Source organism: Corvus moneduloides, chromosome 1 (genome assembly GCF_009650955.1).
Source record: "Corvus moneduloides isolate bCorMon1 chromosome 1, bCorMon1.pri, whole genome shotgun sequence".
In the NCBI taxonomy this organism is placed as follows: Eukaryota; Metazoa; Chordata; class Aves; order Passeriformes; family Corvidae; genus Corvus; species Corvus moneduloides.
Window position 1 is genome coordinate 100,853,442 of NC_045476.1, and position 14,060 is coordinate 100,867,501.

The window sequence follows — 14,060 nt, forward strand, 5'->3', positions numbered from 1 at the left end:
ACTATTACATTAGCAGAGAGCAAGTTTGGCAAAAGAACTGCCTATTATCACATATCAACCTTTTCATCATTAAAATAAATCGGTCGCTCCTATAGGCAGTTGACACAAATAATGTAGAGACTTTAGCATAAAAAGGATAGTAAAATAATAGAAGTAGAAGCAGTGATTCCTGGAATGTGTGCTATCAAAGAATGCATTTACAATATTAGACAATACTAGAATATTTTTTTAATTGTTTAGATAACAAGGTAAAATATTTACCATGATTTGTAAGGTATTTTAATGTAAAGTTTAATTCCTCAATTTCTTAATATGCTTTGCTACCAATAAAAACCTTTCTTCACAGCCTCTATCTTTCCATAATTATTTTCATAATTTTAGATGCCACAGCAATAAGGATCACAAGTTACTCAGCTTCCTAAAATACAATGAGAAATCTGAAGTTACTGCTTATTTTCAGAGCAAAAAGTTCTTTCATGTTAGGACTTTGTAGTTCTATAGAAGATAAGAGGTTTAGTGTTCAACAAAGTTAGATTAACATCATTCCTCTATAAACAGAATAACAACAACCTCTGAATAAATTGCTATGCCATTAAAATTGCTGCCAATGTTCTTTAAAAAAAAAAAGGTCAAGAAGTCCTGTATCAACAGTAGATCTTCCAATTTAGTCATCCCTGAAAGAGTACTGAAACAGGAATTTCTCAGGGGTTTAGGGAAAAACCACCTATTTAATTTCAACTGACTGTAATACACTGTCCAAATAACTAATGATAAAAAATCCTGTGACAAAAAATTTCTCAGGAAACTTTGACTGCTCTTCATAATTTCTACTAGAAATGCTCAGCACATCCATCAGCTTTATATATTTAGAGGTTTTATTACTTTGCTTCAAAATTCCAAATATGCTAGTGACAAGCCCAAAGAATCCAATGACTTAGCACACCCAGAGCAATGACATGTGGTCAGAGAATTCCTCCTTGTTGACTTCTCTTTGTCATGCATACACAAAGTAGGCCACTCTCCTGGACAATGTTCACCCTGGGGGCCTCAAGGATAGGAAAGCTTGAGAAGAGATAGTATTGACATTATTTATTGTGGAAGCTGGGGCTGTTCAGCCTGGAGAAGAGGAGGTTGCACTGACACCTCATTGCAACCTTCCAGTATCTGAAGGGAGCCTACCAGGAAACCAGAGAGGGACTCTTCATCAGGATTTGTAGTGATAGGACAAGGAGCAAGGGGTACAAATTGAAAGAGGGGAAATTTAGGTTACAGATTAGGAAGAAATTCTTTATTGTGAGGGTGGTGAGACACTGGAACAGGTTGCCCAGGGAGGCAGTGGATGCCCCATCCCTGGCAGTATTCAAAGCCAGTTTGGATAAGGCCTTGAGCCTGCTGGAAGGCGCTCCTGCCCATGGGAGGGGGTTTGGGACTAGATGATCTCTAAGGTTCATTCCAACCCCTTAACATTCTATGAACAAATACATGTAAAATTAAGGGAGGTCCATGAAGTAAAAACATCTATGGAATCCTAACCTGTTATATCAGGTCCACAGGAGAGCCACAAAAATGGTCCAAGGGCTCAACAGCTCTCCTGTGAAGAAAGGCTGAGAAAGTTGGGATTGTTGAGCTTGGAGAAGAGTAGGCTCTTGAGAGACCCTACTGCAGCCTTTCCATAAATAAAGAGGGCTTAGGAGAAAGACGAAGACTTTTTACTAAAGCCTGCAGTGGCAGCATAAGGGGCAATGTTTTTAAACATTTAGAGGAGAAGTTGAGATTGGTCGTAAGAAATTTTTTTTATAATGAGGGTGGTGTGGCACTAGAACAGGCTGTCCAGAGAAGTTCTGGATGCCCCAGCCCAGGAAGTGTTCAAGCCTAGGTTGGGTGGGGCTTTGAGCAACCTGATGTAATGGAATGTGTTCCCACCCCATGGCAGGCGGGTTGGACTAGATGATCTTTAAAGCTTCTCTTCCAACCCAAATCACTCTATAGTTCCATATTTCTGTGGTATTAAATCATAATTATGCTATAGCCAGATAGTTTGTAGTCCACAACAGAAATATAAAACATTAGGTTACCTTAAACACTCAATCTTTTTTGCTCCGAGTCCATTCTCTAGAGAGCTCTCTTTAGAAAGAAACTTTGATACTTTTGCTTTGGATCCCTTCCATCTCTCCTTGAAAGCAGCCAGTGGACATGAAGAGAACTCAAGAGTTTGTCATAATATCTCCTGCTAAAAGCTCTTCAATAAATGTCTTATTCAAACATCTACACTCAGGTAAGACTGCAGTAAGACCCAGATACCTTCATTTCTCGTTTTGTGTCACCTTTACGGATCTTCCCACCACAACAATGGTCCCCAGCCAAAGGCAAAAAGTGTTTCACACAACATCCTTTGGCACTTTGAAAGGATTGTTGCATATCACCAACAAAGCTTAGGGCAGTAAGCCAAACAAAATCTCCACCTTCCTGTACTACCAAGTCAATTGCTGTTATCTAATAGAGACTTACAGACAGCTGTAACTCTTTTGGATACACATGCATTTTATTCCCTCTTGGAGTGAAAGGCCATCCAATCCATGGATGTGCTTTAGAAAACAAGAATTTTCATGGGGAAAACATGGAAAGAAAGAAAAAGCACAGAGAACTCATTTCCTAAGGATATAGCTTTTAAGTTTTCCAAAACTGTCATACAGAAAGTTGGACTCTCAAACAGTTGAGAAGCAATGATGATGAATTGATGGTAGCCATTTCCTCTGAAAAGGTGTATTCAAGGTCAAATTTCATTATATATTGATTTTATAGTTTCTTCAAACAGTGATTTAGGAGATTAATTGTTTGGACTATCTCTGGAACCTAAGGTTTAAATCAATATTCATGAAATGAGGTTAGAGATATTGGCTTCATCATAAGTAAATAATGTTGCTCCTCTAAGCAATTGGACATAATTAGTGATTTTTGTTTAAAAGTAGCCTGTAAAATAAACAGGATCAGATTCTATAAAATTATCCTTTTACCTCTAGGGATGTTTGGCTTACATGGCTGAAAGTTAATTTTAGAGAAAATATTTAAGAGAAAATCATGACAGCTCACAAAAGTACTGTAACACATTCATTATAGCTAAAATGCATGTAAAAGATACAAAATGCAAATTATCATGCAAGTATTTCAACCAAACTATTGCTAACAATGTTTACTACAAATGTAAAGGCCTTTGTGCACACAATTACACGACAATATAGAACATTCGTCTTTAGCCAAATTTGAATTAAAGCACTTTGTCATCAACTTCTCATCAAAAACTCTACATAATCTTTCAGTGTGACTGCTTCTATACTGTAACAAGAACTACATTAGTAAAAAGTGAACACTAACCTTCTCAATATTTATTTGGTGTTTTCTTAACCTTTCCAAATCAGTTGGAATTGCCACTTTAATGAATTTCTGAATTGCAGGTTCAATTCGGCGGAGTTTAACTTTTTCTTCATCTTCAGACATCCTAAAAGCAGCTTTCAAGTCAACAGTTGCCCAATATACCTTCACCAAGGTAAAAACCCCTAAAAACAAAGGAAAATTCAACAAGAAGGAGTAAACTTGAATCACTTTTTAAAGAAATCAAAATAAAATAAATCAGTCTTTCTAATAATCACACATCCCCCAAAACCACAATTAAGCAGTATTAATACTTAATATCTGGATATTTGCATTTAATTGTATTATCTCTATTTATTTGCAGGCTTTGGGGATCATTTTTCATAAAACTTAACACTAACAAGAAAAAAACCAGCAAAGTAATTAAGGCAGAGGCAAACATGCTTTGCAGCATAATGATACATGAAAAGATTTGAAAAAAACTTCCAATTAGATGCTTCGATTGATCAGAGTTCATGTTTTGCCAATTCACATTCAGAATCATCTTAAAAATTGTAAATCATGTCCTGAAAAGACACCAGAATAAAATTAATTTTGGAATTCCATTTCCTGGAAGTGTTAAGAGTTCCTGAATGAAGATTTGCACTCCAAATTGTGTATGCCCCCTACTGAAAATGACTAAGGCATCACCTAGCAAGGGGTATAAAAAGGCTGCTGAAGTATTTGCAGGACCAGTGGGTACATAAAGAGCCTGAATTCTGTTCCCTGCATAGCATAAAACATAATTTTTGAGTTTCACTTCTCTAAAAGAGAGATGTGTAGTATTGTATGTAATAGCATTTATCTACAGAGCATAGGAGTAACCTAAATAAATTCCATTATGCTGAATGCACACAAAGGGAAAGAAGACACCTATGAGAAAGTTTTGTCACAAGTGTCAGTAAAAAGATATTTGCTAACTTGGTTATATGGAAGTACCTGAACTACATCAGCAACTGTATCAGCAAGCTTTCCCTGATTTTCCTCTCTCAGTAACTACACTGATTTAAAGTAATTAACCCAGCATAATCCTCCTGGTACAGGTGAGGCACAGCAGAATGTAACAACTTAAAAAACATTCCTGTTTTTCCCACAGTCAAACATATTATCAACAGTGAAACTAGACATTACTTTTCTCACATCTACCTATGGTGTGAAAATGCAGAGGGAGGGTGTTGATGTTTTTCTGAGACCTGTGATTCCTGCAGGCAGAGAGAACATGAGGGCAGACACCAGTTGACGGCACTGGGTCTTTGAACTGCTCAGTGTTCAGCCCCAGGCCTCTCATGCAGGCTGCAGAGAGCACACATACAAACCTGCTCCAAACTCAAAGGAGTCAAGTGTGGAAGCATCTTCCAGCAAGAAAGGGAGAGCACTTCTGGTATAGGGAGGAAGACAGTTGCAAATAAAACAATGCTGCATTTTTCGGAAGAACGGAATGCCAGCAGAAGACTCTCCTCCTGTATCTATCCCACCCAACAAAGAAACTGAAAACTATGGAAAACTGAACGTTTACTCAGAGTAGATCAAGTTAGGGGAAGTCAATCTTTAATGTTTCAATGACACATCTTTTTATTTTTTCAGAACCTCAGAAGGAAATTATTTCATCAACTGACTTTGCAGTCTTTGCTAAATTATCCCCACTCCAAATTATAAAGACACACTACCAAGCAGTCTTACAAATCCCCTCCTAACCTAAGGCATTTAATATTAACAGTCCTTCAAGCAAACCTTCCAATAAACATGCAGTGGGAAGGTGACTTCACATTTTTCAGGTTGCAAAAAGAACTTTAATCCTTTTATACTGATTTACTCTTTTCATCATTCTAAAAACAGCAGTTTAAATGCAAGATGGTAAAAAATACATTCTATTATACCTTGGTCACTACAGTCCATAACTTTGGAAAGAGGCACTCATATATCACAGCTGACCTCTATTCAGAGTCTAGAACTGATTTTTTTTTTATAATGTCCAGAAGATAAAAAGCATCATACTCCAAACTGCAGTACTTCCTCTTCAAATACACATTTAATTTTGTGACAGATTATACACTAATCCATGAGTTTATGAGCTAGAAGTAATTAAAAATTGGTTCTTTAAAGATGTTTAATAGCCATGTCATGCTTTTCTTTCATACTGAATCATCTTGAAGAAGCGATGACACAAATTCTTCAAACATATAACACAACATGAACTCACAGAAACACACAGCCCATTCTGTCTTAGAAGAAATGCAGCAGAGACTAAGCTAAATTCACCATAACTTTGTCCTTAACCTTTCATGACATCTAGAGATTGATGAGAGCCAAAACCGATAGTTTAGATGATTTACAATCTGGAGCACTGTGAAAAGAGTTAATGTAAACAATGGTCATGTGCCTTGGGTAGATTATCTGAATTTTGAATATTTGGCTGCATGCAGGGCTCTGGGTAGTCATTTTCTTCTCGTTAAGAATTCTCAGACAGTAAAGGAACTTCCATGACAGTGTCTACCAATTTCTTAAAGACACTGCTGCCTAAAATTCACTGTGCAGCAAGTTTGAAAACTAAGAAAGAAATATAAGAACTCTACATTCTCATCAGGTCTCCTGCTTAATTTTCTCTCAAATAGTATAGTAGCTTCTGCAACAAAAATTCTAAGACATAAATTATCAATGCAGTGTCTTACTTTTTTTAAGTTCATATAATATTAACATTAAATAAATTAAACTAACATTATGCGTTTCTGCTTGTAGCTGATGCAATTTCAAGGAAACCTTGCATACTTTATTTGACTTGTGTTCTCCTAAGCATAATTTAAACAGTTAATTTCTGAAGTAAGAATGCCTGTTCTTTCAGTAATCACAAAGTAACAGGACAGTTTAGGATGGCAGGATTTTCATGTGCCATCCAGTACAAGCTGAATTAGATGTCATTGCATGGGCCCTTGTCCAGTCAAGTTCTAACACCTCCATGGATGGACACTCCTCACACTCACTAGACCCCTCCTTCAGTGTTTGACTATTGTACAGGTTCAAAACAAACAAAACAAAGACCTTCCTTGTAGCCAAACCAGCTTGTGTCTACTGCTCCTCATCCCACTGTCATGCACCTCCAAGAGCAGCCTAGCTCTACAGCTTCTACCCACAACACTAAGACCTCCCCTTCCTTCACCTTCTCTTAAGGCTGAACAAACCCACCCCTGTTTCTCCTTGAGTATCACGTGCTCCAGCCCTCTAACCAGCATGTGGTCCACCACAACACGCGGATCCTTTTCTGTAAGGCTGCTCTCCATCAAGTCTTCCCAACCTGTTCTAGGTGCAGGGCTTTCTTACTGCCTCTGCTGGAACTTCTGAGGTTTCTATCGGCCCATTTCTCCATCCCCTCAAGATCCCTCTGAGCAGCAGCCCTGTCTGGCCTACAAACCACTCTCCTCAGGCAAGTGAAAACACTGCACTCAACTTCAGCTTCTTAGGAAGGCGATTTTACCTCTGTCCTTGGATCTGAATATCAGTAACTAAAATAACACTAATCCAGAAGTGATCAAGACTGAGATGCAGAATAACTTCCAGTCAACTATGTCAATAAAAAAGACATATCCAAAGCATGCTGTAGCAGCACAAGTCACGTAGTTGCAGTCAACCAGAGGTAAAACTCTTCCCATGTAGGGTAACATACTTGTTATTATGAATTTCAGAAAATGCTGCTTACACGCCTCAAATGTTAACATTCATGAACTTTTGTTAAACTGCCTGCTGCTCTCGGTTCAAATGCAGTACAACAACGCACAACAAACCTCAGGAGTTCTGCTTGCCCAGGGAAACACAGTGTAATTCATCGATTTGATTTTAATTCACTCACAACACTTTAGACAACCACTGCCACTAGAAAAAGTACTTCCAGCATAAATGCCTTGTTGATAAGGATTGAAAGGTTAAAAAGCTTTTCCCTGTAAATAAAATTAATTAGAATATAAGGACATACAACAGCCTTCTCCCTAAGGTGACCGGAAACATTTCCTAGAGTGGTACTGGCCCCAAAATTGCAGTGACACCATATACACTATTGCTCACTTGGCTGAGGCCTGTAGTTAGTGAGGAACACGCTCCTGTGGTAGGCTACAGCCAAACTGCACTTTGGGACTAAATTACATCTTTTTCCTTCTGTCTGTAAAATAAATCAAAAGAAAATAGCTTTGTTAGGCTGAAATAAGGCATAGTCACCAGCCCCAGTGTGTTTACAAAGTAACATGAAACCGCTTAGTGGGATAAGCAACCACACGTTTGGGATCTCCCACAGAATACCCAGAATCAGGAGCTGTACGTGTCAGGCTGTGGTTCTCAGCAGATCTGTGCTCTTGTGGATCACGTGGCAAGACAGACTTGTTCCAGGCAAGGCAAGGGCACATGAGTGCATTTTGAGAGATCAGAGCAGACAACAGGCATTTTGTCCTGGATTTATATGTTTAAGCCAGCTGCAGAAGGGCAGAAAATACCTAATGACTAACACGTGAACACCTTCTGCACACAGCTGAACCGGTGGAGCAAGTCAGCAGTGGGCTGACACCTGCCATAAGAGGCCACAGCAGTTCAACCTGCAATCAGAGCCCTAATACTGAATTCTCAGTATCAATAGAACTACGCCTCCGGTCTCACCCCAGAACCACACAATCAATTAGGTAGAAAAAGACTCTTGAGATCATCAGGTCCAACCTATCAACACCACCCTGTCAACTAGACCATGGCACTAAGTGCCATGGCCAGTCTTTCCTCAAACACCTCCAGGGACAGTGACTCCACCACCTTCCTGCCCAGCCCATTCCAATGTCCAATCAACCTTTTGTGAAGAAATTCTTCCTGATGTCCAACCTAAACCTCCTCTGGTGCAGCTTAAGACCAACAGGTTCCGGAGGCCTACCCTGCCTGTACCATGCCCTGGAAAGACAAGGCGAGTGTGAACAGAGCAGAAGCATAAAAAATAAAAACAGACTTTAAGTCTTACATAAAGGCTTCAAGCAGACTAAACTAGTTCTTTTTTCCTGATAGACTATTTTAAAAGCTTGAGCAATACCAGGCTAAACAATTTGTCACGCTGCATAGAATGAATAAATAAATAAATAAATACAGACAATCCACGCTGGCGTGACAAGTTCTGTCCCGGATCAGCTCCCCACGACCTGACCGCGGACCTCGGGCCCAGCCGCTGCTGGGGGCACCCTCAGCTCCTCCGCCGGGCAGGGGCGGGAGCGGGACGAGTCCCGCCGCTCGGGGCCAGGCCGGGGGGAGCGGCAGCCGCCGCGGCCTCGCCGAGGGCCCGGAACCGGGAGTCGCGGGGGGAATCCCGGCGCTCGCTCCGCGCTGCGGCTCCTACCGGCCCCGTCCGCAGCGGCCCAGCCCAGGGCCCACCGTGCGCCCGCCAGGCCCCGGCCCGGCCCGGCTCTTTCCCTCGCCTCGCCGGCACGGGGAGCGGGAGCGAAAGCGAAAGCGGAGCCGCCCCGGCCCCGCTGCCCGCTGGTCCCCGCTCCCTTCGACCCCCGCCCGCGGTCCCTCACCCGCTCACCCCCTCACCCCCTCACCATGGGGCGGCCGTGTCACAGGCGCTGACCGCGGCCGGCGGCGGCCCCGGGACGCTGGGCGGGAGCCGGCGCCGGGCTCCCCCTCCGCCGCAGGGAGCGGCCCAGCCCCCGCCCGCCACACGCACACCCCCTCCACCGCCCCCGGGCAATCTTCCACGTTTGTTTTCCTTCGGGAACGACCGGTCGGGGGCGGGAAAGGGACGGAGAGGAGGAGGACAAGCTGTCCTGGCTACGGAGGGGGGGACCGGGAGTCTGGGGATAAGAGCTTATCGGGAGGGAAAAGTTAAATTTATTCTTCTAAAAGAGAGCCAAAGATTCCCGACAAAACTTTAAGAATTTTTTTATAGAATCGTAAAATACTCTTACCTGGAAGGGACCCACAAGGGTCATCGAGTCCAGCTGCTGGCCCTGCACAGAACGATCCCCAAGAGCACACCATGGGAGCCTGTTCCAGTGCCCAACCACCCTCTGGGTGAAGAACCTTTTCCCGATATCCAGCCTAAACCTCTCCTGACGCAACTTCAGGACATTCTACCAGTATGTTTTGCAAATAAATTTGAAAATAAGTGCAACTTGTTTGTGCCTGACACACTGACGACTGGATCCTCCCCGACACCACACCCCGTGGCTGGCAGAGGATCTGCTCCCTGAGGCGTGCCCACACCTGTGGGACAGATGGAGCAGAACCTCCGAGGGCAGCCTGGTATCGCTTTTGATCAATTTGTCACCTCTGCATAGAAGTGTAAAACTGTCTGGCTACCTGGTAATATCTATAGAGCAACTATGTTACATCAATACTAGACCATTTTTTAACTAAACATTAATAAAAGTTAGGAAAGATTGCCAAAGTAAAAAATATGAATGCACGTTGGTTGTGATGTTCTAAACAAGATTTATGTTATCTGTTTATCTGTTGTTCCATGACTTTTTGGCCAGTTTCAATCTGATTTGGAGGAAGTCATTATGGTCCTGTAAGTTTTGTGGAAATTGCTATGTCACTGAGGAAATAAATGTAAATTTGTTTCCTCAGTGAAGGAATAGTAAGCAAAAAGCTCAGCTCTTACACATTCTTGTTAGCAGCAAACAGCCAGCCAGTCAGTGTGTATATATTAGCCATCCACTTTACTCAGATATAGTTCTAGACTGCTAGATGGGATTTTCAGAGGGCTAATGGAGAAGAAATTTTAGTCATAATTATGCCTATTTAGGGGCTGAAGAATCCAAATCAACAGAATCCCATGGCTCCATTAATTTTGTTGTTCACAGCACAGCTTCTGGAATGGCAATGGAATACTGGGGAATGCCAGGCTACTAAAAAAAGCTTACATTGGGCATATATTTTAAAAAGGTTAAGGAGGATGACACAGGCTAGCCTAGCATTGATAGTTTGACCCAGATTAGGAACAGAATCATGGAAGTATTGACCGTGGATACAATCATTAAATGCCAATAGTTGAATGCTAGTCAACATATTTTTATGAAAAATATTTGATTAAATGTGTTTGAATTTAAGTCTGGTAGACAAAGGTGGTAATGTTGATGCAATAGCTTCCATCTGATGTAAAGCAGCATGCTATTCTCATAAATACAATGAGGAGTGCAAATTCTATGTAGCTCAAAGAATCATAGAATTACAGAATGGGTCAGGTTGGGAGGGACGGCAGTGGGTCATCTGGTCCAACCTCCCTGCTCAAGCAGGGTTATCCTACAGCATATTGCACAGGATTGCATCCAGATAGTTCTTGAATATTTCCAGTGGGGGAGGTTCCACAACCTTTCTGGGCAACCTGTTCCAGTTCTTGCTCACCAGCACAGAAAATAAGTTCTTTTTCATGTTCAGGTGGAACTTCCTGAGCATCAGTGTCCGCCTGTTTCCTCTTGTCCTGTTGCTTGGCACCACTAAGCAGAGCCCAGCTCCATGCTCTTAACACCTTCCCTTCACATACATGTACAAATTGATGAGGTCCCCTTGCAGTTGTCTCTTTTCAAGGCTGAACAGGCCCAGTTCCCTCAGTCTTTCCTCATAAGTGATAATAAGATCATAGTAAGTGATTCAGGTGACAGTTCTTGAGAGGAGTAATTCTAAGTGAAGATTTGTCATTAGGTTGTCTTGGTGTTATTCTTGGCCTGGTGCTATTAGAAATCACCTAGACAAAAATACCGAATGACTACTTTGCTCTTATAAATAGAGATAAGAGCAATTCACTTAGATAAACTGCTTTGAATTGCTTTGTAAGCTTGTCTCACTTGCAAAAATACTCCTCTGAAGCCAGTCAAATTGGAGGTCATGCATTCAAGATAAAGCCTTAAGGGCACACCTGGAATCTGAGGGAGAATGACTGGCATGAGACAGTGCTAAAGAGGACCTGGACATAATCAGCTAAACATGAGCTCTCAGAACAAAGCTTTTGATAGCTAATACTCTGAAGAAAACCAGAGGAACATCAAATACAACTGGAATGGGTATTCTCCCTTTTTATAGAACTGATGTAACCATTATCAAAATAATGCACTCAGTTTGAGCATTAACACTTCATACATTAACATTAGCACTTTAAAGGGTCAACAAGAAAGTTATGAAAGGTGTGGAAGATGTGCATTAACATGAGATATTTTAAAAGTATAATCCAATGCAGGTGAGGAGGTACTTTTGTCATAAGCGTAGCAGTACTTGTCTAAGTAGTACTTAGAGATATTTGAAGAGAAGACGTGTTGGTTTTCAGAAAATTACAAAATTCTGAAAGCAAAACTAGGATAAAAATGAGACTAGAAATATGACATATCTTAGTTTGCTATAGGATCAAATTGTCTGTGAAATTGTTTTGAAACAATGCAAAATTGTCAATTAAAAAAATGGAGATTTTTTTGCAAAGATACCCTGTAGTTCAAGCATAAACAGCAGAATACATTGGTCCAATATGGAGGTGGCACAACCACAGGGTTATACTCAGCCATTCCTTTCCTTAAAATTGATGACTCCAGAAAAAGACCAAGATGTCTACTTGTATAGCAGCAAAAGAAGGAACGGGATCCAGATGTTTCCAAAAGGAAAGATTTTTGTGTGTGTGAGTTCTAACAGGCAACATCTGAAGAACTCCTGGCACATCTCATTGTGAGCATGATGTTCATGCCTGACTATCCAGTTCTGCTACCAATGATAATGTGGTTTTCCAGACAACCCAGCAGTGACTTCAGAGAAGTCCGAATCTCCTCGAGCTAAAGATGACAATGCAAAATGCTATGTCACTCACGTAAAGATCATCAAAGGAACAAGAGTTCCACCTTCAGGTCTGGGAAAATACTACCTCTGATGGCAAAAGATATCTCAGGAAAAAAAAAAGTATAGATGAAGTTTGGCTTTCTGAATTACACACAGATTCAGACTTTTATTGCAAGTCAGTGATCAATTCTGAGTGGTCTCTTACATGATGACTGTGTGCATCCCTATATAGTCATCAAGCTGCTCTGTATTATCAGTAAATATGTAGGAGAAAATAATGGAGAGTCCTAGAAAGGCACAGAACTGTTGTACATCTGACTAAGGAAGAGATTGCAGCAGTTTCTTTTTCCACATGAGATCATTCATAGTTTTCAGATACATGGATTCAGAACTAGGACCCAGATGTGCAATTAATTTCACATGCTTAGCTCTATTCCCAGCAATCTTTACTTATACACAGACTCTCAGATAACTCGTGCTGGGGATATTTCAGTGAGTGTTGCTCAATAGACACAGAACTTCCAAGATGCTTACATTATGTTCCCAAAGATGTATCTTTTTCCAGTAGAGCGTTTCAAAATTCTGTTGCCTTTTTCAATGTATTATTATTACAGATACACTGATTTCACTGTCAAACGGCTTGTGCTGGCAAGAACCATTCATAAAGTTTCCACTGTGTAATGGAAAACAGCCCTTACTGTGTTACAGAGAACATTGCACTCTCTCACAGTCTTTCAGGAGCACAAGCTTGTTTGAAATGAGATCCCTTTTAACATACATCCCTGGAAAAAAATCAAACTCTTTCCATAATTCTTGACTGAGGGGTGTTCTCTGGAATATGTGGCTGCATTTTATAAAACCATACTCTTGATGTAAGCAGAATACTGGGGGTTAATTTGGGGGTCAACTGTTTCCTACTGTTAGCAAAAGTTGTGCTACAGTTTTTGACAGTTGCTAGAATTCTGATCCAAAGTTCTTGCAGTGTACTTTGTGGCAAAACCGTCTCAGATTTGCTTGAGAATCATTTCTATAGTATTACAGAAAGTAGGGCTCTCAAATGGGAGTGAAACAGAAGAGGTTTATCATACATTAACTTATGTGCAGTAGTAGTAATACTGCATAGAGTGTAAAAGTAGGAGAGAAAGAAATAAGGGCAAAGCAGATTCCATTTTGATAGAAGCACTTCCTCACTGGTTGCCCTGGTTATTTGGGTCTTTTCCAGCATACTCACAGGTCTCACAGTGTGACCTTGATGCAGGAATAGTTTACAGCACTTGCCACTGATCTACCCCTGCAAGAGTCACACAGGAAAGCCTGTACAGAGAGAATGGTAGGTACAGAGACTGTCTACAACACCTGGTCTGCAGTAGGCTCTCCCTTCTGACAACAGAAGGGTGAAACAAGCATCACTGGCTGGTGGGAGCTCGTGTTGCTGGCACTTAGGGAATGTGTGCCTGCGGCACTTTGCCTGGGGAGCCTTAGATATCCACTGCTGGCATAACCAAGGGAGGTAAAACATTAAAAAAAGTGTTGCTGGGGTTGTGGCCCTACCTGGGAACTTACCCATGACTAGAATTCCATCAAGATCCACATTTTGGGTTTTTTCCCAATATCTTTTTGTTCCCACTCAAGATGATTTCTCCCTCTCAGAACTACTGATCAGCTTTCAGCATATGCTGTAGAAATGATTTATGAGATATTCCCAGTTTTGTTTGTCACCTAAGCAGTTTTGCTTCAGAAGAAGGCTGAGCTAACTCAGTTGAAAATCTCTCAGTGGGACTGTCTTTTGTGCACGTTTGTCTCTTGAAATACTGGATTGTATTGGCATCACCTTAAGCTAAATCCCAACAGGTCACTCCAACTAAAAAAAATGGGAG

General features: G+C 41.2%; 1 protein-coding gene across 3 annotated transcripts in view; it reads right to left on the bottom strand.

Annotated features, from left to right (window-relative positions):
- The window catches only part of STX17 (syntaxin 17), a 28,634-nt gene extending 19,269 nt beyond the window's left edge, over positions 1-9,365 (bottom strand). Inside the window, exons 1-2 of one of the 3 annotated variants that reach the window (XM_032120257.1) lie at positions 9,330-9,365; positions 3,373-3,554 (exon numbers count right to left, since the gene is read on the bottom strand). In XM_032120257.1, the coding sequence (XP_031976148.1) occupies positions 3,373-3,495 (123 nt within the window). In that variant the 5' untranslated portion in view covers positions 3,496-3,554; positions 9,330-9,365. Of the gene's footprint in view, positions 1-3,372; positions 3,555-8,947; positions 9,069-9,329 lie in introns of those variants that run through there. The other 2 variants (XM_032120266.1, XM_032120251.1) reach the window with 2 other exon arrangements.
- Between the last annotated feature and the right edge of the window lie 4,695 nt (positions 9,366-14,060).